The sequence below is a fragment of the Ranitomeya variabilis genome, chromosome 1 (assembly GCF_051348905.1).
Source record: "Ranitomeya variabilis isolate aRanVar5 chromosome 1, aRanVar5.hap1, whole genome shotgun sequence".
NCBI lineage: Eukaryota > Metazoa > Chordata > Amphibia > Anura > Dendrobatidae > Ranitomeya > Ranitomeya variabilis.
The window spans coordinates 926,679,108-926,705,288 of NC_135232.1; the positions used below are offsets into that span (position 1 = coordinate 926,679,108).

At 43.1% G+C, this 26,181-nt stretch overlaps 1 protein-coding gene across 1 annotated transcript in view; it reads right to left on the reverse strand.

Moving 5' to 3' along the window:
• The window catches only part of SCLT1 (sodium channel and clathrin linker 1), a 227,512-nt gene that overhangs the window by 68,250 nt on the left and 133,081 nt on the right, over positions 1–26,181 (reverse strand). Inside the window, exons 16-17 of the mRNA XM_077279151.1 lie at positions 16,852–16,926; positions 9,041–9,186 (exon numbers count right to left, since the gene is read on the reverse strand). Coding sequence (XP_077135266.1) covers positions 9,041–9,186; positions 16,852–16,926 — 221 coding nt within the window. The remainder of the gene's footprint in view (positions 1–9,040; positions 9,187–16,851; positions 16,927–26,181) is intronic.

A 26,181-nucleotide genomic window follows, 5' to 3' on the forward strand; every position in this document is an offset into this window, starting at 1 on the left:
GTTTCTATTATACTTCTCCTCTGATTGATCCTTTCCCGATTTTGGCTTACAAATACTGATGTAAAATATTGAACAAATACTGAACGTGTGAACGTGGCCTTGGCTTAATTTTTCTACTACCATTTAAAAAAAAAAAAAAAAATACTGCATACTGATGTGATCCTAGCTACACCTGTTCACTTTTAGGCCGTCAAGATTCAGTATTTTTTTTAGTTTCCCAGAGACCAATCTTTTTTATTTTTAAGTTTACATAAGGGCTTGATTTGATTTTGAGATATATATATATATATATATATATATATATCTATACTTAATTATTAGGCAACTTCCTTTCGTTTGGGTCAGAAAATGGGTCAGAAGAGAGATTTGACGGGCTCTGAAAACTCCAAAATTGTGAGATGTCTTGCAGAGGGATGCAGAAGTCTTGAAATTGCCAAACTTTTGAAGCGTGATCACCGAACAATCAAGTGTTTCATGGCAAATAGCCAACAGGGTCGCAAGAAGCGTGTTGGGCAAAAAAGGCGCAAAATAACTGCCCAAGAATTGTGGAAAATCAAGCGTGAAGCTGCCAAGATGCCATTTGCCACCAGTTTAGCCATATTTCAGAGCTGCAACGTTACTGGAGTAACAAAAAGCACAAGGTGTGCGATACTCAGGGACAAGGCCAAGGTAAGGAAGGCTGAAAAACGACCACCTTTGAACAAGAAACATAGGATAAAACTTCAAGACTGGGCCAAGAAATATCTTAAAACTGACATTTCAAAGGTTTTATGGACAGATGAAATGAGAGTGACTCTTGATGGGCCAGATGGATGGGCCAGAGCCTGAATCAGTAAAGGGCAGAGAGCTCCACTCCCACTCAGACGCCAGCAAGGTGGAGGTGGGGTACTGGTATTATTATTATTTATTATTTTAGCGCCATTTATTCCATGGCGCTTTACATGTGAGGAGGGGTATACATAATAAAAACAAGTACAATAATCTTGAACAATACAAGTCACAACTGGTACAGGAGGAGAGAGGACCCTGCCCACGAGGGCTCACAATCTACAAGGGATGGGTGAGGATACAGTAGGTGACGGTAGAGCTGGTCGTGCAGCTTTTTGGTCAATCGGTGGTTACTGCAGGTTGTAGGCTTGTTGGAAGAGGTGGGTCTTCAGGTTCTTTTTGAAGGTTTCGATGGTAGGCGAGAGTCTGATGTCTTGTGGTAGAGAGTTCCAGAGTAAGGGGGATGCACGAGAGAAATCTTGTATGCGATTGTGGGAAGAGGAGATAACAGGTGAGTAGAGAAGGAGATCTTGTGAGGATCGGAGGTTGCGTGCAGGAAAGTACTGGGAGACGAGGTCGCAGATGTATGGAGGAGACAGGTTGGTATGGGCTGGTATCATCAAAGATGAACTTGTGGGACCTTATTGGGTTGAGGATGGAGTGAAGCTCAACTCCAAGACCTACTGCCAGTTTCTGGAAGACAACTTCTTCAAGCAGTGGTACAGGAAGAAGTCGGTACCGTTCAAGAAAAACATGATTTTCATGCAGGACAATGATCCATCACATGCCTCCAACTACTCCACAGTGTGGCTGGCCAGTAAAGGTCTCAAAGAAGAAAAAATAATGACATGGCCCCCTTGTTCACCTGATCTGAACCCCATAGAGAACCTGTGAGATCTACAGGGAGGGAAAACAGTACACCTCTCGGAACAGTGTCTGGGAGGCTGTGGTGGCTGCTGCACGCAATGTTGATCGTAAACAGATCAAGCAACTGACAGAATCTATGGATGGAAGGCTGTTGAGTGTCATCATAAGGAAAGGTGGCTATATTGGTCACTAATTTTTTGGGGTTTTGTTTTTGCATGTCAGAAATGTTTATTTCTAAATTTTGTGCAGTTATGTGGGTTTACCTGGTGAAAATAAACAAGTGAGATGGAAATATATTTGGTTTTTATTAAGTTGCCTAATAATTCTGCACAGTAATAGTTACCTGCACAAACAGATACCGTATATACTCGAGTATAAGCCGACCCCCCTAATTTTGCCACAAAAAACTGGGAAAACTTAATGACTTGAGTAAAAGCCTAGGGTGGGAAATGCAGCAGCTACCGGTAAATGTCAAAAGTAAAAATAGATACCAATAAAAGTAAAATTAATTGAGACATCAGTAGGTTAAGTGTTTTTGAATATCCATATTGAATCAGGAGCCCCATATAATGCTCCATAAAGTTTATGATGGCCCCATAAGATGCTCCATATTAAAATATGCCCCATATAATCCTGCATAAAGGTTAATAATGGCCCCACAAGATGCTCCATAGACACATTTGCCCAATATAATGCTGCACAAATGTTGACTATGGCCCCATACGATGCTCCATAAAGATTTGCCCCATATAGTGCTGCACAAACGTTGATTATGGCCCCATAAGATGCTCCATACAGACACTTGCCCCATATAGTGCTGCACAAATGTTGATTATGGCCCCATAAGATGCTCCATACAGACACTTGCCCCATATAGTGCTGCACAAATGTTGATTATGGCCCCATACAGACACTTGCCCCATATAGTACTGCACAAACGTTAATTATGGCCCCATAAGACGCTCCATACAGACACTTGCCCCATATAGTACTGCACAAACGTTGATTATGACCCCTTAAGATACCCCATACAGACACTTGCCCCATATAACGCTGCACAAACGTTAATTATCGCCCCATAAGATACTCCATACAGACACTTGCCCCATATAGTGCTGCACAAACGTTATGGCCCCATAAGATGCTCCTTACAGACACTTGCCCCATATAGTGCTGCACAAACGTTATGGCCCCATAAGATGCTCCATACAGACACTTGCCCCATATAGTGCTGCACAAACGTTGATTATGGCCCCATACAGACACTTGCCCCATATAGTGCTGCACAAACGTTATGGCCCCATAAAATGTTCCATACAGACACTTGCCCCATTTGCCGGTGCTGCGATAAAAAAAATATAAAATCACATACTCACCTCTCCGTCGCTCAGGCCCCCGGCACTTGCACTATTCACCTGACTTTGTTCCGGTGCCGCTCCATCTTCAGCGTCTTCTGCACTGACGTTCAGGCAGAGGGCACGCCTTAACCACGTCATCGCGCCCTCTGACCTGAGCGTCATTGCAGAAGACGCTGAAGACGGAGCGGCACCGGAACGACGAGCAGGTGAATATCGCGCAGTGCTCCCCCTCCCCATTATACTCACCTGCTCCTGGCGCTGTGCAGTCCCTGCTTCCTCGGTGCTGCAGCTTCTTTCTGTACTGAGCGGTCACCGTTACTGCTCATTACAGTTATGAATATGCGGCTCCACCCCTATGGGAGGTGGAGCAGCATATTCATTACTGTAATGAGTGGTACCATGTGACCGCTCAGTACAGGAAGAAGCTGGGGTGCCAGGGACCGCACCAGGAGCAGGTGAGTATAATTAGACTCACTCATAATTAGACAGCCCCCGCTCCCCCTCCCCTACCGACCCCTGGGTATGACTCGAGTATAAGCCGAGAGGGGGACTTTCAGCCCCAAAAAATGGGCTGAAAATCTCGGCTTATACTCGAGTATATACGGTATACTCCTAAGATAGCCAAATCTAAGAAAAACCCACTCCAACTTCCAAAAATATTAAGATTTGATATTTATGAGTCTTTTGGGTTGATTGAGAACATAGTTGTTTATCAATAATAAAAATAATCCTCTAAAATACAACTTGCCTAATAATTCTGCACACAGTGTATATACACATACTGTGGGTGTTAATAGTGAGCTTGTTGCTGACTTCTTTCGTCCATTTTACATCTTTGAAAACCTAAAGCGGTTAGGAGAAGCTGAAAAAGAGTGAACCTATGTACAAGTCACTTTTACATTGTAGATCATTTAGTTTTTTTGGGGTTTTTTTCAGCCGTTTTCCAAGCAAACTACTCCTGAAAAAGACACCGTATGTACATAACCTTAGTCACTCTATAGGGGTCCAGCGGGGCCTCTTTCCTCTGCTGATTGGCTGCAGCAGAGACAAAATGTCTACCGTGCTGTAATCTATCACCGAACTCAGTGGATTGTGACGGCTACATCAGACACTGGGTTCAGTGATTGTCTGCAGCACTGCAGACAATTTCACAGGTGCAGCCAATCAACAAAGCTAAAGAGAGTAAGGGTATGTGCACACGCTGCGGATTTTGCTGCGGATCCGCAGCGTTTCCGCAGCTGCGGATCCGCAGCAGTTTCCCATGCGTTTACAGTATAATGTAAACCTATGGGAAACGAAATCCGCAGTGCACATGCTGCGGAAAAAAACGCGCGGAAACGAGGCGGTTTATTTTCCGCAGCATGTCAATTCTTTGTGCGGATTCCGCTGCGGGTTTACACCTGCTCCAATAGAAAACTGCAGGTGTAAACCCGCATTGAAATCTGCAATAGAAACCGCGATAAATCCGCAGTAAAAACCGCAGCGGTTTTGCACTGCGGTTTTCCAAAATCCGCTGCGGAAAAATCCTCAGCCCTCACAGATACGTGTGCACAAACCCTAAGAGTATGTGCACACACTGCGGATTTTACTGCAGATTTTGCTGCGGATCCGCTGCGGATTTTGCTGCGGATCTGCTGCGGTTTTGCTGCGGATCTGCAACAGTTTTCCATGAGTTTACAGTACAATGTAAACCTATGGAAAACAAAATCCACAGTGCACATGATGCAGAAAAAAAGAGCAGAAACACAGCGGTTTACATTCTGCAGCATGTCAATTCTTTGTGCGGATTCCGCAGCGGTTTACATCTGCTCCTCAATAGGGATCCGCAGAAGTAAAACCGCAGGTGGAATCCACGGAAAAACCACAGTAAATCCGCAGTGCGGTTTACCTGCGGATTTACCAAAATCAGTGAGGAAAAATCTCAGGGTATATGCATGGTGTGCGGATTTTTCCACATTGATTTTGGTAAATCCGCAGGTAAACCGCACTGCGGATTTACTGTGGTTTTTCCGTGGATTCCACTTGCGGTTTTACCCAAGAGGTTTCCTATTGAGGAGCAGGTGTAAAACGTGGCAGAATCCGCACAAAGAATTGACATGCTGCGGAATATAAACCGCTGCTTTTCCGCAGCATGTACACTGCGGATTTTGTTTTCCATAGGTTTACATGGTACTGTAAACTCATGAAAAACAGCTGCAAATCCGCAGCAAAATCCGCAACATGTGCACATAGCCTCAGTTGTCTGTGGGGTTTTTTTTTTTTTTTTTTTTTTTAATACCCCTGAGCTTATGGTGTAATTTTTTAAATGGCACAACCCTTTTAATTATCTACTTTCATTAACTTCTTGGGGCATGGGAGGTGGCATTTTTTTTTACGATTATATTTTTGCCACAAAAAACATTATAGATATATTAATTATTTATTCTGCATATAAAAATGCCAGGTATTTTTTTTTTAAAGGTACATTTTTTTGTGGGGCTTTTAACTAAACCATGTATGCTTTTTAATGTCTATCACTAGAAATGTCACAAGTATTCACATAAATGCATTGCAGACATACACACTGTACTCAGTTTTATAGTGTATATATACGATTTGTACACCTTAGGGTATGTTTCCATGGTCAGGAAACGCTGCGGGTTGGACGCTGTGTGCATCCGAAGCCTCCAGATGTTACAGCATAGTGGATGGGATTTTATGAAATCCCGTCTCCACTATGCATGCACCGACGCCTCCGGCCTCCCTGAATAAACCCGGATATGTGGTGCGTCTTTCCAGACCGCAGCATGTCTATTTATCTTGTGGAGATGCGGTGATTCCGCCCGGTTCAATGAACACATGCAGAATCACCGTGCGCACAAAAGCGCTGCCAATACTGACCGTGGAAACATACCCTTCCACACACAGAAGTAAGATGGATCTCTGGCAGCAAGCGCCATGAAGAAGATGGGACCCGCAGTCACCATCACAGAATAGTAGTGGAGGAAGGTATTGTGATATCATCAATTATAAGGCAGGGTAGGGGGGGTGCAGGCAGAGCACAGCTGTGTGGGGTAAACAGGAAAAAACAGCTTTTGTTGGGCTGGGGGACAGGAGAGAGTCAGGATAGAGACATAAACAGGAAGCTCCAGTCCTCACTTCAAGCCAGTGTTCCTCCTGAGCCTCCCCTCCCCCTCCTGACAGAGCCAACGACAGAGCTTAGAGCTTGGCTGACAGCAGTGCCGCAGACAGAGGCCATCATTCACTTCCATTAGCACACATGCTCCATCAGCCTGACCCGGTCCGTGCTGGTGGGTGAGGCTTAATAATAATAATAATAATCTTTATATAGCACCAACATATTCCGCAGCGCTTTACAGTTTAACAGCTTCAAACACAACAGTCATAAGTAACAATGTTAACAATACAATAATTAAAGCAACACAAGACGACCCTGCTCGTGAGAGCTTACAATCTACAATGAGGTGGGGGAGATACAAAGTACAGGTGTGTATTTACAATGATGTACTTACATTGATGGTCCAGCCATCTTCAGGGAGTGGGGGATAGATGGAAGTAGTGAATGGGCTACACACAAGCAAAATACCTGATTAGGGATCATGATAGGCCGCTCTGAACAAATGTGTTTTGAGGGAGCACCTAAAACTATGCAAATTGTGGATGGTCCTAATATCTTGGGGTAGAGCATTCCAGAGGATTGGCGAAGCACGGGAGAAGTCTTAGAGTCGGGAGTGGGAGGTACGGATTAGTGCAGAGGTTAGTCGAAAGTCGTTTGCAGAGCGCAGACAGAAACGAGGGAGGAGATGTAAGGGCGTGCGTGCCGCACTGTGGAGAGCTTTGTGGGTGAGAACAAGTACTTTGAATTGTATCCTGTAATGAATGGGCAGCCAGTGTAATGACTGGCGAAGAGCGGACGCGTTTGAGTAACGATTAGCCAGATGGACGACCCTGGCTGCTGCATTAATGCTGTGAAGCTCCAGGAACAGCGTAGTGAGTGCAGATGGGAAGGGAATGGCTGTGCTGAGCATCCCCCCTACATCCTAGCTAGCCAGAGAGGGAAGAGATCCAGCCCGCACACTCCTATGCTGTAGCTGAGCCTCTGATTCCCACCCTACGTTATACATGCCAATACAGGGGCTCAGCTTTTCTCTCCTCTTCTGTTGAGCGGGGATGAGCGTGGCTTAAGTCGTACATGCAGCGATGCTGAGAAGCCAGACACTGTCAGAGTCAGGGGCCCACCGGGGGATCCACCGATTTCCCGGTGGGCCAGTCCGAGCCTGGATTACCGCGTTCTCACTGTGTAGTGAGAGCTGACTGTTCACAGCCTCAGGCCCTGCCCACTTGACTGGAAGGTAGCAGCTGCAGGTAAAACGCAATTTCTCCCTACAGCAAACTGAATATGTTTAGAACAGTATTTACCTGCAGATTAGTGTTGTGGCTCCAAATTAATTTTAGAAAATGCAGTAGTTTTCTATTGCGAAATTACCTGTACAGCCCGATTCCTTGTCTTTTTATTTGTTACTAACAATATACATTGATGTAGTTTGTCCAGGACTCTTCAGTCTTCTCCTGATCTGGTCGACAACATGCAGATGATTTTCTGTAGTAAATAGACTGTGTGAGGGAAAACTGGGGAGGGCACATAACTCTGCGCAGTTGGAAAATTGGAAAGTTTATAAGAGGGAGACAGACGGTTTCTCTACACAGCGATCTGTGTGCATCATGGCCGAGAACGCAGCGTGAGCACTTTCTTCTGTGGCTGGGACTGCTTATTTGTACTGTCCATGTCCCAGTCCCACGGCATTGCTCTATAAAGCTGTCCGTCACTGACCGTGAACAACACTGTCTGTCTCCTTTATATGAATGTTCCAATTCACCTTGTGCGCAGTATTAGGAGTGCCACTTAATATGGGTTATACGTGCTCCCCATCTCCGCACACAACCCACTAACTACAGAAAATATCGACCAGTGAAGCAGGGGCCCGATACTGGACAAATGTATCATTAGCAGTAATCCCACAATAGCAGTGTGACTCAATTATGAAAATGAATTGTATTTGAAAAGTTTATTGTTTTTCTAAATCTTCTACACAGAATGGATTTATTCTCTTGGTAAAACCCCTTCAGTGCTTCAGAACACCAAGATACTTTGGTACTTTGGACAGTTGTATGCTTTGGTGAAGGCCCACTTCTGTTCCACAGTACTATTCCCTAGTGCACAAAGCAAGATGCATGGTTGGATGGGTTTGGTGTGGAAGAACTTGACTGGTCGTACAGAGCCCAGACCTCAATCCCATGAACAATTTTATTCTGAACTAGAATGAAAAATATGGGTCAGATTCTCTGATCTTACAGCAGTGTTTGGCTTCACAGATGCTATTCTGGATGAATTGGCAAAAGTTCCCACAGAGAAACTCCAAAATCGGGTATAAAGCGTTCTCAGAAGGGGGTGGGACACCAGTTGGTGGTGCAGTTGCCATACACCCAAGCGTGCAGGAGCATCTATCCATATCTGATCTCATGCCGACCACGAGATCAGAAGTTTGAGTATGCTAAGAGTTTTCCAATACTTTTCTGACCCGAAAAGTTTTCTTGTTAGATGGGAAAATGTAACTCATGATTAAATGGTGACAGTCACCAAGGACATTGTGGGGCAATGATAAAGAGAATGGCACATATATAGAATGGTAGTTAGCACAATCGTTCTGCATAGTAAGATTACAGGCCTATTTTTAGAGTACATAACTGCATAGACTGACATAAATCACAGCAGCTCAGGTGACGTCTCACAATAACCTCATGATAAGAATAAAAAAAGAGCATCCTGGAACTGCAATTTTACCAAATTGCAGAACTTACAGTTTGCTTTCAGCATGAAAGAAATGTCTTTAAAATGCACAGTAGAATAAATGGGCCACAACGTGTGGCCTTATCTCACAATGATGTCCAATTCCCCAGAGCCCGCTAATCTACATAGTCATCTTGGAAACCTTCAACAGCACTTGACTTTCCCCAGATATAATTGATGATTAAAAGGGTTTGCTCACTTTAGCTCCAGTTGTTTCATTTTCTTCTGCGCTGCACTCAGACTTATCTTGAGGTCATCTTTTGTGCGTTCTGCAATCAGGCAGCGCTGCTGTAGTTCCTCCAGCTTCCTATAATCTTTCTCATTTCCCCGGCCTTCTCGATACACCTGCAACAAGAGATTGGATCAGGCTGGCAATAGATTACTATGAAGAATTGAAATGTAGTCACTAGAAAGAAGGGCCAAGTCAGAAAATCAAAAGCAGAAAGAAACAACTTCATACATAGGATATCAAAGAGGAAATGTGTGCTTCCTTGTGGCGTACGGTCAGAGAAATTCTACAGGGGTCTAAATGCCATCTAGAACACAAACCTATAGAAGTGAACATTACTACTATGAATAAAGGAAATTGCTTTATTGTTTTGAACAAAGTTTTGTAAACTTTCATTAAAATGAACCTGTCACCAGTTTGGCCCATAAGAGATACCTTTCAGGGCTGATATACAGCATTCTATAATACTGTATATCTGGACAACTTTTAATATGCTCACCTGCGGGGCGGTCTGGTCCGATGGGCATCACTGGTCTTAGTCCGGCGCTACAATCCCCGCCCTCCTACGTGCTTCGCGTGATGATGCGTCCCTGCATCATCCACACAGGTGCCTCGGCACAGCGCTCCTGCGTCGGGGCTCTTTGACCTTTCCCGGCACCTGTGCACTGCAGTACTATGCATTGCCATTGACAGGGCAGAGAAGTGCGCCTGCGCAGGGCTGAGGGTACATGTCATCCACACGAAGTATGCAGGAGGATGGCATCGCAAGGAGAAAGGTGGCACCGGACCAAGAAGAGCGACACCCATCGGACTGGACCGCCCCACAGGTGGGTATAGTAAACGTTATTTTTCTTTTCTGGCAGGTCAGGTTGGGGGCAGTTATACAGCATTATAGAATGCTGTATATCAGCCCTGAAAGGTGATGCCAGTATCTCTTATTGTCCAAACCTGGTGACAGGTTCCCTTTAAATACAACACTTGTCTAGAGTGGTATTTTCAGTTTGTGACAGACCTCCCCACTGGAGTGAGAATAGCAACTCTTTAAAAGTAGCAATTTAGAAATCTATGCACCTTGTAAACCATGCAAGTTTACCACCCATGTATCAAAAGTAGCTTAAAATCCCAAAACGAGGTGCAACAAAACTTGTGGCTTTTTAATGTTAGAAAAATTACACAAAATCCTAATATATTGGTACATCACTGAAAAGAGAAGAACGTCACTGGATACTGGAGAGAGCGATAGTAGATGAGTATAATAACTCACTCTACATTACATGCATATATACACATACTTAATAAAAAAAAAAAGGGAGAGTTTCTTTAACCCTTCCTTTGATGTGGGCTCCGGCGCCGAGCCCACATCTTGCCCGGCACCTGTCAGCTGTTTTGAACAGCTGACATGTGCCCCCAACAGCCACAGGTAGACTTGCGATCCACCCGCGGCTGTTAACCCATTAAATACCGCAGCTAGTCTCTGACAGCAGCATTTAATGTGATTGCGCCGGAAGGAGGTCACCAATCCCACCTATCGGCGCCCGTTTCACATGACCGCGGGTCGCCGATGGGTTGGCATGTCAACCCGAGATCTGCAGGAGACTCCTGTGATATTCAGTGACAGATTGCTATGAGCGCCGCCCAGCAGTCAGCGCTCATAGAAAGTGAGCATTTCTGCTACACACAGTGGATCTGATCCTTGCCTGTGTGTAGCGATCGGACAACTGCAGCATGCAAAAAGTTAAAAAAAAAAAAAAAAAAAAAAAAAAAAAAGATTTTTACAAATATTTTTTTTAAAAACCTATTTGCCCCGTTCAATATAAAACAAACGAAAAAAGTAAATACACATTTCTGGCATTGCCGCGTTCAGATTTGCCCGATCTATCAGGCTATAAAAAGAATTAATCTGATCAATATACGGAGCAGTGAAAAAAAAAAAGTCAAAACGAGACAATTATGTTTATTTGGTCATCGCAACATTGCATTAAAATGCAATAATAGGGATCAAAAGATCGTATAATGTAATAAGGGGCTATCAAAAGATCGTATCCACACCAAAATAGTATAATTAAAAACGGCAGCTCAGCCTGCAAAAAATAAGCCATCCGCCAGCCACTGATCACGAAAAACGGAGACGACACGGGTCTCGTAAAATGACATTTTTGTTGTTTTTTGTTTTTTTTAATAAACTCTGGATTTTTTTTTTCCCCATTTAAATAAAAAACAACCTAAACTACGGTTGGTATCTACGAACTCGTAATGACCTAGAGAATCATAATGGCAGGTCAGTTTTAGCATTTGGTGAACATGGTAAAAAAATACAAAAAACAGTTGTGGAATTGCAGTTTTTTTGCAATTTCAACGCACTTGTACTTTTGAACGACACCATTGGTTTTACCATTTCTTGTATTCAAAAACGGGAACAAAATTCCAACTCATCCCGCAAAAAACAAGCCCTCACATGGCCATATTGACATAAAAATAAAATAGATATGGCTCTGTGAAGAAGGGGAGCAAAAAACAGAAACGCAAAAACGAAAAAGGGCTGCGGTGTGAAGGGGTTAAAGGGAATCTGTGAGCAGTTTATTGCTACCTCATTTGAAAGCATGATGAGGGAAAGAGTGTGTGATTCCGAAGATGTATCACTTAGTTTACTGGGTTCAGCAGTTGTAACACAATCATGGTTCTTAGATGTAGAATGCAGCAGAGCGGAGAAAGCTGCCCCGCCCCCACCCAGCTCTCTATGTACATTATCTATTAATAGTGAGCTGCTTATAGGGGGGGGCAGGCATGGTCGGTCTAGCAGTCGAGCGAGACCTAGTCATAGCAGTAATAATCACCTAGTGATAAAAACTTTATTGTAAGTAAACAACAGCACACAGCCTGATAAGTAACACATAGCTGAAATCTGGGTTTTAACCCCTACCTCGTACTGTCCTCAGATTACATAGCAAAATATCCTGCCAATAGATTTCCTTTAAAGAGATAAGGCAATGAATATCTCTACGTTGGCAATTCAATGCACTTAAGAGAGCCTTAGCACCCGACACCCCCCCCCCCCCCCCCCGGCTATATACCCATCTAGCACCACATTCTTGTGCTTGACTAATAGACACTGTCAATGGTTTACTTCAACAAAGAGGGGCCAGAAGACCGCAGTGTCTTCACGTACTCCTGGACTGATTAGAGGCACTTCTTCATATTTCTGTTAGCAGTGCAGGGGTTAAATGGTCAGCTTAGAGACTCTGAAGCCTTCCTGCTTGGAAGGTCTCAGCTGCTCAGTAGTGGCCTCTGGTGTGGAGGTATCTGCCCGGTGTGGAGGTATTGGATGTTGGTAGAGGCGCTTGGCATGTTGATCAGTGACTGTTGCTTGGTGTTTCGATTGTGTGCAAATCCTCATCCTCTTCTACTGGGTTCCCTTCCTTTTCTTCACGGTGTTCCTCTGTGCTGTCTGTGAGTGCATATTTAGTATTTTCATTTATCCCTGTACATCCTCCCTTGTTAGTCTTGTTTCTGTATATACATATATACAGATATAGGGCTGATTTAGGAGTTCAGCAAGGTACATGGCCCTTCACCATCAGAAGTAATCCAGGGAGCAAAGATAGCTAGGGTGCTCCTAGCATTAGTGATAGGGAAGGAGTTCCTGGCATCAGACATCTTTTGCAGGTTCTTTAACGTAATATCAATGTGAATAAAACTTCATTAGCACATTCAGAGAAATAATGATGCCTGTGGCCACAGTGGGAAAAGCACTGCGTAGGTGCGATTAGAGGAATGTATGCTGCATGTGCAAGATTTCTTTCAGAGCCACATGACATTCACACCCAATGGGGTGTTAGCAATCTGAAGAAGACGGTGCTAATGTGGAATACAGTTGGAAGGCTGTAGCTCTAGAAGTGGATCATCACGCCCAATGCACTTCCCTCCTCATTTGTATATACATTAAAAAGGACTTTTTTGGGAATGGACTGCAAACTGTATGGTTTGACTCATCTTCTTACTAGCTATAAGCCCATGCTAACAGTTTGGGGTGGTAAAAACACAATTATGAACATCAGAAGGATGAAATGCTGTACTGCCCAGCACCATACCGGACACCAAGTATGTACCTGTATCAAGACCAACTGGTCAGGGCTGCGACCTAAAATCAGGATCAGAGATATGCCTGGAGAGTCAGTGAGAAAATGCCGCACTAACCGTTATAATCCAGTACTTCGGTAAGTGATGATGGATGTAGGTCCAGTAGGAGGTGGTGTCCGTCGGGCTGGTGTGCGGGCAGATGGACGAACGAGCAGCGTGCCGTGCGGAAGAGCTGCGTAGAGCCAGGGACAACTCCGGCCGGTAGCGTCCCTGGATACGAGCGGGAACCAACCGAGGGAGGAGCTCGCTGGCGCAAGGTTCAGCGTGTGACGTTACTGAGCTTAGAGAAAGTACGGGGTGCCACAGGAATCAAACCGACGCGTTTCGAAGGAACAGCGTCCTTCTTTATCAGGGTTACTGATTCCTGAGAATGCCCCGTTATTTAACCCCCCAAGGTGTCACTCAAACTGCCCGGCCCGCCCAATAAACCCGCTACTCAGATGGTGTCCAATGGAAGTGCTGGTAATATAAGGTGTAATCAGAAATATGAGAAGCATGGTCCACAAAACCATGTAATAAAGGTAGTAATATAGACCTCATAGAAGTTTGTGTAAGAACAACCTAAATATGTTACACTTGTGGTCAAGTCAATGGGACAATGCTGCTGCAATAAATTAAGTGGAATTTGATAAAATAGATAAAAACAAATCTTTAATAAATACTAAAGGCCCCGTCTCACTAAGCGATTTACCAACGATCACGACCAGCGATACGACCTGGCCGTGATCGTTGGTAAGTCGCTGTGTGGTCGCTGGGGAGCTGTCACACAGACCGCTCTCTCCAGCGACCAACGATCAGGGGAACGACTTCGGCATCGTTGAAACTGTCTTCAACGATGCCGAAGTCCCCCTGCAGCACCCGGGTAACCAGGGTAAACATCGGGTTACTAAGTGCAGGGCCGCGCTTAGTAACCCGATGTTTACCCTGGTTACCAAAAAAAACAAACAGTACATACTCGCCTTTCGGTGTCCAGGTCCCTTGCCGTCTGCTTCCTGCTCTGACTGAGATCCGGCCGTACAGTGAGAGCAGAGCGCAGCAGTGACGTCACTGCTGTGCTCTCACTTCTCACTGTACGGCCGGCAGTCAGTGAGAGCAGGAAGCAGACGGCAAGGGACCTGGACACCGAAAGGCGAGTATGTACTGTTTTTTTTTTTTTACATTTATGCTGGTAACCAGGGTAAACATCGGGTTACTAAGCGCGGCCCTGCGCTTGGTAACCCGATGTTTACCCTGGTTACCAGTGAAGACATCGCTGGATCGGTGTCACACACACCGATTCAGCGATGTCAGCGGGGCCTCAACGACCAAAAAAAGCTCCAGGCCATTCCGACACGACCAGCGATCTCACAGCAGGGGCCTGATCGCTGGTACGTGTCACACATAGCGAGATCGCTATGGAGGTCGCTGTTGCGTCACAAAACTTGTGACTCAGCAGCGATCTCGCTAGCGATCTCGCTATGTGAGACGGGGCCTTAAGTTAAAAATGATTATACTAAATGAACACTGATTAAAACCAATAAAATGAGTAAAGTAAAGAAGGGAAAAACAGAGGATAGGAAATAAAATCAATCAAGGACCAAGGAGGTGGAAGGAGTGATAATCACTACCCTAAGTACGCCGAGGCCTCAAAGAAAAAAAGGAAAAGAAAGTACTGGCCTAAAAAGCAAATATTTCAAGCCCGTGATTGAGGCCTTTAGGTGCAAGGCTGTTAAGGGAGAAGATCCATTGGGATTCGGCCCTGGACATGGCTTTTATCAGGTTGCCTCCTCTTAAATTTTGTTTCACTTTTTGAATACCCCAAAATACGATGCCCCTGGTGGATTTATCATGCCTCTCACTAAAGTGCCGGGAAAGTGGGTGGCCCAAGAAGCCTTTATGGATATTGGTGAAATGTTCCTTTATCCGGACCATCATGGGCCTCTTGGTGCGGCCAACGTAGAGTTTTCTACACGGGCTAAAACTCTACGTTGGCCGCACCAAGAGGCCCATGATGGTCCGGATAAAGGAACATTTCACCAATATCCATAAAGGCTTCTTGGGCCACCCACTTTCCCGGCACTTTAGTGAGAGGCATGATAAATCCACCAGGGGCATCGTATTTTGGGGTATTCAAAAAGTGAAACAAAATTTAAGAGGAGGCAACCTGATAAAAGCCATGTCCAGGGCCGAATCCCAATGGATCTTCTCCCTTAGCAGCCTTGCACCTAAAGGCCTCAATCACGGGCTTGAAATATTTGCTTTTTAGGCCAGTACTTTCTTTTCCTTTTTTTCTTTGAGGCCTCGGCGTACTTAGGGTAGTGTATTATCACTCCTTCCACCTCCTTGGTCCTTGATTGATTTTATTTCCTATCCTCTGTTTTTCCCTTCTTTACTTTACTCATTTTATTGGTTTTAATCAGTGTTCATTTAGTATAATCAATTTTAACTTAGTATTTATTAAAGATTTGTTTTTATCTATTTTATCAAATTCCACTTAATTTATTGCAGCAGCATTGTCCCATTGACTTGACCACAAGTGTAACATATTTAGGTTGTTCTTACACAAACTTCTATGAGGTCTATATTACTACCTTTATTACATGGTTTTGTGGACCATGCTTCTCATATTTCTGATTACACCTTATATTACCAGCACTTCCATTGGACACCATCTGAGTAGCGGGTTTATTGGGCGGGCCGGGCAGTTTGAGTGACACCTTGGGGGGTTAAATAACGGGGCATTCTCAGGAATCAGTAACCCTGATGAAGAAGGACGCTGTTCCTTCGAAACGCGTCGGTTTGATTCCTGTGGCACCCCGTACTTTCTCTAAGCTCAGCGACGTCACACGCTGAGCCTTGCGCCAGCGAGCTCCTCCCTCGGTTGGTTCCCGCTCGTATCCAGGGACGCTACCGGCCGGAGTTGTCCCTGGCTCTACGCAGCTCTTCCGCACGGCACGCTGCTCGTTCGTCCATCTGCCCGCACACCAGCCCGACGGACACCACCTCCTACTGGACCTACATCCATCATCACTTACCGAAGTACTGGATTATAACGGTTAGTGCGGCATTTTCTCACTGACTCTCCAGGCATATCTCTGATCCTGGTTTTAGGTCGCAGCCCTGACCAGTTGGTCTTGATACAGGTACATACTTGGTGTCCGGTATGGTGCTGGGCAGTACAGCATTTCATCCTTCTGTTGTTTATTCTACTGTGCATTATCTAAGCGAAGTATTGATTGCATATTTCTAGTTGTTTTTATAGCACTGTAGCGCGGATCCAGTTTCTTTCCATATTGTAACTACCCTCTGACAGTTAAAACCCCTTTTCTGTCTTGGTTCCTGCGGCTCAGTGACTCTGGGGAGGTAGCGCTGGTGTATTCTTTTGTATTATCTACAATTATGAACATAATTCTATATCTGTAGGACTATGGCAATGTCCAAAACAAGGAACACCTGCAAACCTTTTTTGTGTGAGGAACATTGACACTGACACCAAGTAATAGCCCTAACATGTATGAACGGCTTTAAACCCCCGATTAACGTTAATTATTCTGTAACACTTATATTCCCTAGTCTCTCTCACCATGCTTGCAAAGTTTAGTGATCAAAATTTAGTACCTTAAAAACTTTAAAACATCTACAGAAATAAAGACTTTTCTTTTTACCTTCTCCAGTTCTTCCTCTGCTGCTCGCTTGTCCCTCATGGCCCGTTCAATTAGGCTCTGCTTCTCAGCACATTCCTGCGCAGAAAGAGAATAAGCGTCATCTCAACGACTAGTATAACATACAGCACAACTAATGCACTTTTATTTGTTCTACACACCGGTCCAGCTGGGATATAAAATGACCATATTACTTAATATTTATCATAAAAGCCTATATTCCTCACATACACGCAGTAGTAACAGACAACATAAGAGGCCAACATGGAATTTAGGAAACATAATTATACTTTCAGTAGGCAAAGAATGCATACCGTATATTCTGTTCTGCTTTTCAGAACAATTCTTGTGGCATAAAAGAAGTGATGTCTATTGCGCATACAACGGGGTGTGGATCTAGGGGGGTCACTCCAGTGCAAGATCTTTGCGTTTTGGGGGGTGTGCAAAAAATCTGATTTGATGGATGACACTATTTTTTATTTAGTTGCTCCAGCTCACCTGTTTTTTATACCAAGCTATACTTTGACTTTCTTGAGTTTAAGATTCAGTGGGGGGTCCTCACCTTACAGAACTCAAATTGAATCGGTCATGTGAAAAAAAACACTATTAACCAGCAGATATGGGGTTAAACTGTAGTTAATACCATTCTAAATCAGCCCTGAAAGCCCGGAAGTCAGGAGGAAATCAACTTTATTCCTCCAGGCAGTTTCTGGCTTCAAGTCATGGAGGTGCAACCGGCGAGGCTTGACAGCCGCCTCAACACAGATGCAGTGCTAAGCCGGCTGTCAGTCAGTGCCGGTTACAGCTGCGGCTCACTGTGAACGAATCAGAGACCGAAACGGCTTTGGCTGCGCCTCAATGACTGAAAGCCCGAGGCTGCTGGAATATAGTTCATTTCTCCCCAACAGGAGGGCTTTCAGTGCTGCATCCGCACATGCTATTAACCTGCAGATTAACCCTATATCTGTAGGTTAATAATGCTTTTCACATGACAGGTTCTCTTTCGTTTTAAGTTGTGCATAAATCAATAATACAAGAAACTTTGTAATGTAATGAATTAGAGAAATCAGCTTTTTTTTCTTCCACTTATGAGCCACTTTTCTCCTTCCCTCGGCCTCCTGAACTCACCATCCACTCTGAAATACAGCACAAATTCATCATGTTTGAAGAAAGCTGCCAGTTCACTGATGTGTCAGATTACACAGTGTATTAAACTTTATGGAGAAGACAGTAGGGAGGAAAAGTAAGAGGCCCTCAGCACAGGGAGAGACCAGGCAGACACAAACAGATCATGCTGCAGCTGTCACCATATGTATATCACGTCAGAGCTGAATGTATAGACCCAATGCTCAGTACTGCAGAATAGTACCCTGCTTTGGTCAGCGTGGTACAGAGAAACTCATCTCTCAGTGTGCCGTGTATGGGAGACATTATACCAGTAGATCCAAATCCACTAGGTCACAGACAACTGATAACTGAAGAGAGTTTACAGAGGAGAAAACCGGTGGAAAATGCAGGATATAAATCAAGCAATCACCAGAAATGGAGCCATCCTTCATGTACACATACATAACAGCTTATTCAGAAAGGTTACCTGAACCAACACGTAGGTTATAACAAAATCTGGATTGACAGTAACACAAAAAAGTACACTATACTGTGCAGATAAATGATACTGCTCTTGTTAGGAGGCCAGCCCTGGGCTGAATTATGAAAACAAAATTTTTCATCCAGGCTCTTTTGGTTGCTTCTAAATCCCAGACTCAAAATCCAGTCAAATTAACCCTCTCTGTAACCTAATGCTGCTGGTACACATTTTTATATTACCGAGGCCAACCACTTTGATGGCGCAAATCAGCCATCCAGGACCTTACTTGCTGCTTTCTACATTACCCCATCCCCCTTTGCCCAAAGCCGGGGGCCTGGACACCTTATTATGTGCCATAATCTACCCTTTCAGCTTGCCGAATTCCTTGGCATCCTGCAGGGCAAGGTCGTAGTACACTTTCTGTGGGTCCCCCGTAAGTTATGGAGCTAGGACTTCTGCCCATTTCTCTTGGGGCAGTTTCTCCCTGTGTGCCACTGTCTCAAAGATAGTCAGAAAAGCCTCGACATCAACTTCCAGAGTCATTTTCTGCATGGTCTCTCGTACAGTTCGTCTCACATGGGTACCGTCACTTTGGCTGGTGGGAGGTACACTCCTCTGGCCCAGACAAATTCTTTCCGGATAGTCATGTGCTGCTGCTGTAACTGTTGCTGCTGCAGATTAGCCTGGGACAATTGCTTAATAAGCTCCTGTGTGCTGCCTTTACCCAGGACAATCAGTCTCCAAACTGTAATCACCTGTGCTCTTTGATACTTCATGCCGGTTTCAGCTCTCTGGTAGCTGCTTGGATACACACATGCACAGGGTTTTCATATCAAACAGCATAAGGTTTATTGTCCATCTTAAACAACCTTCCCTCAGTAGAAATGCATAAAATAAATACATAGTCTTTTCTTCAGGTACAATGAACAAAGTAAATATAGCCGCCTCACCAATTTCGGTTTTCCAGGCAGAACTATCCTAAGTAGTATTAAATGCGGTCATCAAACAAACACTTCTGTTCAGCTCCAGCACAACTTCACTCTTCTGAGCTAAACCAGCTGCTCTTATTAGACCGGCAAGCCCTGGGCTGGATTATGGGAATAACCTTTTTCACCCAAACTTTTTTGGTTGCTCCTAAATCCCAGACCCAAAATCCAGTCAAACTAACTCTCTCAGTAACCTAGTGTTACCGGTACTGATCTTTACTATTTCTCAAGCACGCTCGGGTGTCCTCAGAGTATTTTTTAGTGCTCGGAGATTTAGTTTTCATCGCCGCAGCTGAATGATTTACGGCTACTAACCAGGCTAAGTACATGTGGGGGTTGCCTGGTTGCTAGGGAATCCCCACATGTAATCAAGCAGGCTAATAGCTGTAAAGTTGGTCCGGGATGGGGCAATACACTGGCGTTGACTAGAGGGGAGTAGGGAGAGAGCACTGACTGGAGGAGAGTAGGGAGGGGCCAATTCGCGGCCGGAATAAGCCTGTCGCAGCGACGCGGGATTTCCGGTACAGACAGACAGACAAACAAACAGACAGACAGACGGAAGTACCCCTAGTCGATTATATAGTTAGATTTTCAACTTTTTCAAATTATGATGAAAACATTTACAGCACATCCTGCACTGAACTCAATTTATCATACATTTTAGCAGTTTGAGTCGGTCCATTATATACCAACTCCACTAAAACAGACACAGACTCCGATTCCACAGCCCTGGGAGCCTCTGTCTTTATACTATCTAGATATTATACATACACACTGACAAATAAAAAGGGAAACAATGTTTTGAACTTTTGACTTTCAGGCTCCATATCTCACCATTCACTACTACATCGAATGTGAGACTACCATGATTTAAAAAAAAAATCATCTTGGCTCTGTCATACATAAATTTGACTTGCAACGATTTTGCATATGATTAGTTATGCAGATTCTAGTCATGTCACCACATGGTTACTGTTTTGCTCTTAAAATCTACCTTTGGCTTTCAACACTGCCTGAATCCATCTGGGCATCAGATTCAAGCAGGTCTAGACCGAAATCTGATCTCAGGTCTTTTCTATAGGTTCCCAAAGTTGGTGAATACTGGTCCACTTACTCACTACAGCTTTCGATTGGGTTGAGGTCTATGGACTAATACTGTATCTCTACTTCAATGTCAGTGAACATTTTCGCCAATATCGACGCATACTTCAAGTCATTGTCCTGCTGAAACACGGTTGTCCTTTTCATACCCATAGTAGGACACTCATATATAGCTCAGAATGGAGCCCAAAATCGATCCTGGACAAGTATCCAATGCCTTTGACAGTGAAACAACCCATTTCATAAGGCTTCTTACATCGAACTTGAAAGTTCCTTCAATTTCACTATCCATTAGCCGTATTTCCCTTGTTTCTTCCAGACCCATTTGCAACCATCAGCCTAGTTTATTGACTTTCGTCTAATAGTCACAAATCACCTTTTCCAATCTTCTACTGTCCATGTTTCATAATGTTTTGCAAATTCAAGCTGAGGCTTCTTATGACGATATTAAAGTTGAGGCTTCTTCACTTTATTTCAGGCCACCATTCCAGACTTGTGTAATTTTGCTTGCATGAACATCTGTGATCTCACTATTACGAAGCATACACGCCACCTCCTCTGCCATGTTTGTCATGCCAAAACGGATAGACCTTGGGATGAGCCGATGAGCTGACTTGTTGACGCCGATATTTTGCCTGGATGTCCACCTCTTGGCTTTTGAGTGGATGGACAGACTTCATTTTGTATTCTTCCAACTGTCATGGTACTCACATGTTGCAGTTTGGCAATTTTCTTGGCCGAGATACTGCTATCGATGAGCTGGAAGATGTGGTTTCTCTTTTCTTGGGAAATCTTATTCATGGCTGCTCCTTCGAATCAGTGACCTTTCACGTGGGCTATTAGTGAGAACAGGTTGTATTTTGTATTATACAGGAAGAAAAAGATTTTTCCCTCAATAGTAACAATGTAGTGACATGACAGGAATCTGCATAAGTAATCATATGCAAAATAGTTGCAAGTCAAATTTATGTATGAGATAGTCAAGATGATTATCTATAAAAGTCTCATTTTCAAAGCAGAAGTGGATGGTGAGATATGGAGCCTGAAAGTCAGAAGTTCAAAACATTATTACCCCTTTGCTCGTCAGTATACTCCAAATATAACAGTAATAATGATACCAATAAATCTAAGTAAAATTAATATTAAGCGTAAGGAAATACATAAAATAAAAATCATCAAAATATTTTGTATTGAAACTATTAAAGAGTTTGTCCCCTTTCCAAGAAATCTTCATCCCCCGATCCATCAGTGAACTCAGCGGCTCTGCTAGAGTAGACGGAGCCATCAAGCTCATTAATTGGCTGCAATGCTGTTGACACAACCTCAGAGTGGTAACCAAAATCTGACTCCAGGAACAGCCGATGAGACTCATCAGTGGATGGCGATTATAGTGCAATTTAGTTTTTTATACCAAACTGAGCCGAGAAATGAAGAGTTCTTGAAAAGGGACATCCCCTGTAAGAGTATGTTTTATAAGAAAATGGTAAAATCAGAAACTGGTCTGGACTAAGACAGAAGGTAGGTGGGGGATAACTGTTAAGAGCACTACCAATAAACTCATCAAGAATTGCCTCTTTTTGACATACTGCGATACTTTAATGGTCACACTATATTTTTAGAGATTGTCTGATAAAAGCTTCATTTATAAGTGTATGTGCAAATTACATATAAGAGGAGAAATAAATATGTTTTACGATATCAATACAAGATATTGAGGAGGACCCACAACGGGAATTTTCTGGATTTCCTAAGCAATATAACAAGTAAATGATTTGCGAAGTAAATAGAAGTGAAGTGTTATCTTAGCAGAGGGGAATATGACTATTGCAGCCAACAACAAACCAGATTATCTTTGCTTGTGGTATGGGATATATAAAAGTCAGTAAAACTTCATGTCTTTACATAATTACCTTTTTTTAATTCAGTTGCTGAGATTTTTGGAAGCTGAAAGAATTATCTTGCAGAATTCTTAATAGACTAATTCTATTCACACATAGTAAATGAAAGAAAAAAGAAAAAACACATTCATCCAAAGATTTTACCAACATTTCTCAAATTATCCCCTAAGTGTTAAATGCTACTATTTGCATTTAATGAGCACTAAATGCTTCTGAACGATCAGGGCTTTCACTGGCTATAGAATCATTCCACTTGCTCTGCAGAGCGCCATGCCATCACTTACAAAAAAACATAATGCACTGCTAATCACACCTAATTTAAATAGGAAATTAGCAAATTTCAAAAGGCAGGATCTGCAATGTGACTCTACAGAAGAGCGGCAATGATCAAACCTGGTTTTACTTGACACACGTTAGAAAACATTAACATATACTCCTGTAACACTAAGGGAAAAAGCTTCATTTGCCTGTAGACTGTGAGCCCTCGCGGGCAGGGTCCTCTCTCCTTCTGTACTTGTGTGTGCCTTGTATTGCTCATGTTTATTGGACTTGTCTATGTATGACCCTTTTTTTACATGAAAAGCGCCATGGAATAACTGGTGCTATAAAAATGAGTAATAATAATAATTTGAAGGCAGCCAACAGCTTTTTGTATACGTGTTCTTGCTTAAAGAGGACTTTTCATCCAATTTTCCATGTCAAACTGAACACAGAATTTTTTTTTTTTGTAATTTTGCCTCTTTGTTGTGAAGATATTAGCAATCAAAGTATTTGGCAGGTAATGAGTTAACGTTTGCTAAATCCAAGTGTCTGTCTTGGGATATTTTTCACTGAGGGAGTGTGTCCACCTTCTCCCTGTATGAATTACCCAATTATAAGCAGGCAGCAGCACAGCAGAGAACGCATACACCCCTACCAGGACTAGTACGGCGGAGGTCGCATCTCTTCCTTTGATGTGGGCTCCAGCGCTGAGCCCACATCTTTCCGGGGACATGTCCACTGTTTTGAACAGCTGACATGTGCCCGCAATAGCGGCAGGTGGAATCGCGATCCACCAGCTGCTATTAACTAGTTAAATGCCGCTGTCAAACGCTGACAGCGGCATTTAACTATTGCTTCCAGCCATCCGGCAGGAAGTGCGCTCATTGCTGACCCAGTCACGTGATCGTGGCTCAGCGATGCGTTGGCATAACAATCAGAGGTCTCCTTGAGACCTTTATGGTTGTTGATACCGGATTGCCATGAGCGCCACCCTGTGGTCGGCGCTCATAGCAATGCTGTAATTCTCCTACATAGGTAGCTATGCTTCGCTCCTATGTAGCTGAGCTGATCCAGTTGTGCCAGCTTCTAGCCTCCCATGGAGGCTATTGAAGCATGGCAAAAGTAAAAATAAAATGTTTTAAACAATATGAAAAAAAAAAAAAAACGTTTAAATCACCCCCCATTCGGCCCATTCAAAATAAAACAATAAAAAAACAAAAAAATACAAACCTACCCATATTTGGTATCGCCGAGTTCAGAATTGCACGATCTATCAATAAAAAAAATTAACCTGATCACAAAACATCGTAGCGAAAAAATAATTAGAAATGCCCAAATTAAATTTTTTGGTCGCCACAACATTGCATTAAAATACAATAGCGGGCGATCAAAAGAACATATCTGCACCAAAATGGTATCACTAAAAACGTCAGCTCGGCGCGCAAAAAATAAGCCCTCACCTGACCCCAGATCACAAAAAATGGAGACGCTACCGGCATTGGAAAAGTGCGCAATTTTTATTTATTTTTTTTTTTAGAAAAGTTTGGAATTTTTTTTACCACTTAGATACAACATAACCTAGACATGTTTGGTGTCAATGAAGTCGTAATGACCTAGATAATCAAAATGGCAAGTCAGTTTTAGCATTTAGTGAACCTAGCAAAAAAAGCCAAACAAACAAAAACCAAGTGTGAGATTGCACTTTTTTTGCAATTTCATCACACTTGGAATTTTTTCCCATTTTCTAGTAAACGACATGCTAAATGGTGTCATTCAAAAGTACAACTCGTCCCGCAAATAATAAGCCCCCACATGGCCATATTGACAGAAAAATAAAAAAGTTATGGCTCTGGAAAGAAGGGGAGCAAAAAACGAAAACAGCTCCGGTGGTGAAGGGGTTAACAGAAATAAACACTTGAAATGCACCTGTATGTCACAAAAGAGGATTGTATAAAAATCGTCTAACTCTTATAGACATAATGTAAAGTATGCAAATAAATAATATACTGTATATGACGAGGTGAATATATGGTAAAAATCACATAACATCAGTGGCCATAAAAATTAAACCAATAATATCCTAATAACGCATAGAAAAACATAAATTTAAATTATGGGTAAAATAAAAAGTACATACTGCCAGCACAAACAATTATATGGAATCCATAAGTCTGCTCATGTATGAAACAGGACCTGATAAGGTAACCTGGATCGTAAGGAATGCATTGATAAGGGAAGAAAAGCGATACACTAGGCGCATTGCCATTAGAAATGTGGCTTCATCAGGGGAAATGATCCAATGTTAAGAAATTCTTGGAATTAAACTCTATTATGGATTCATTTAATTAACAGCCATTTGGCTTTTTAAGTGGTTAACCCCTTCACGACGTTTGAAGTACCAATACATTATGGTCGGGAAGGGGTTCCTGTCCTTTGAGAATCAGGCATGCACCAGAGCAGTGCCCGAGCAATCGCCGCAGGGAGCTCGGCATACATGATAGCTGAGCCTGGGCTGTCATAGGCAAGTGGTACCCGCACCGTCCCACTGTTTTACCCCCTAAATTCCATGATCGATATTGATGGCAACATTTAGAAGGCTAGGAAAGGTAAGGGCTCCCTCGCTTATCCTATTGGAGCCCCCATGACAACATCGCGTGCTTGATTGTTGTCATTGCAACCCAAGGTCGTCATCAAAGTCTGCCAGCTACAGGAGCCTGTTTATACCATGCCAGGAGCACGGTTTAAAAAGCGATTTGTGCAGTTCTGACAAATATAATGCATTGCAGTTCTGGTGCCTTGCCATGTATTACTATTATTATTATAATTGTTATAGTGCCATTTATCCATGCCACTTTACATGTGAAAAAGGGTATACATAATAAAAAACAAGCACAATAATCTTGAATAAAACGAGTCACCAACTGGCACAGGAGGAGCTCGCGAGGGCTCACAATCTACAAGGGATGGGTGAGGATACAGTAGGTGAGGGTAGTGCTGGTCGTGCAGCGGTTTGGAGGACCGAGGGTTACTGCAAGTTGTAGGCTTGTTGGAAGAGGTGGGTCTTCAAGTTTCCTTTGAAAGTTTACACTGTATTATACCAGTGATCAGACTAAAAAAGATAAAGTTCCAAAAAAGGACAAGTCAAAAAGTTTTAAAAAAAAAAACCTGTAAAAATATTTTTTTAAAAATCACTAAATAAAAAAATATATTATACCAATAAATAGGTATATTTATGTTAAAACAAAAAGAAAAAAAAAATAAGTACACCTGTTAGCCATTGCCATGTCTGGAACGACCTGTCCTATAAAACTGTCGCACTAGCGAAATACCATAATAATAAAAAAAAGTGGCAAAAAATATGCTTTTTCATCATAGAGTCAAACAAAAACTGGAATAAAATGAGATAAAAAAGTTGAATAGAAATAAAAATGGTATAGCTGAAAACGTCCCGCAAAAAACAAGCTGTCATACAGCTCCATCAGAGGAGAAATAAAAAATC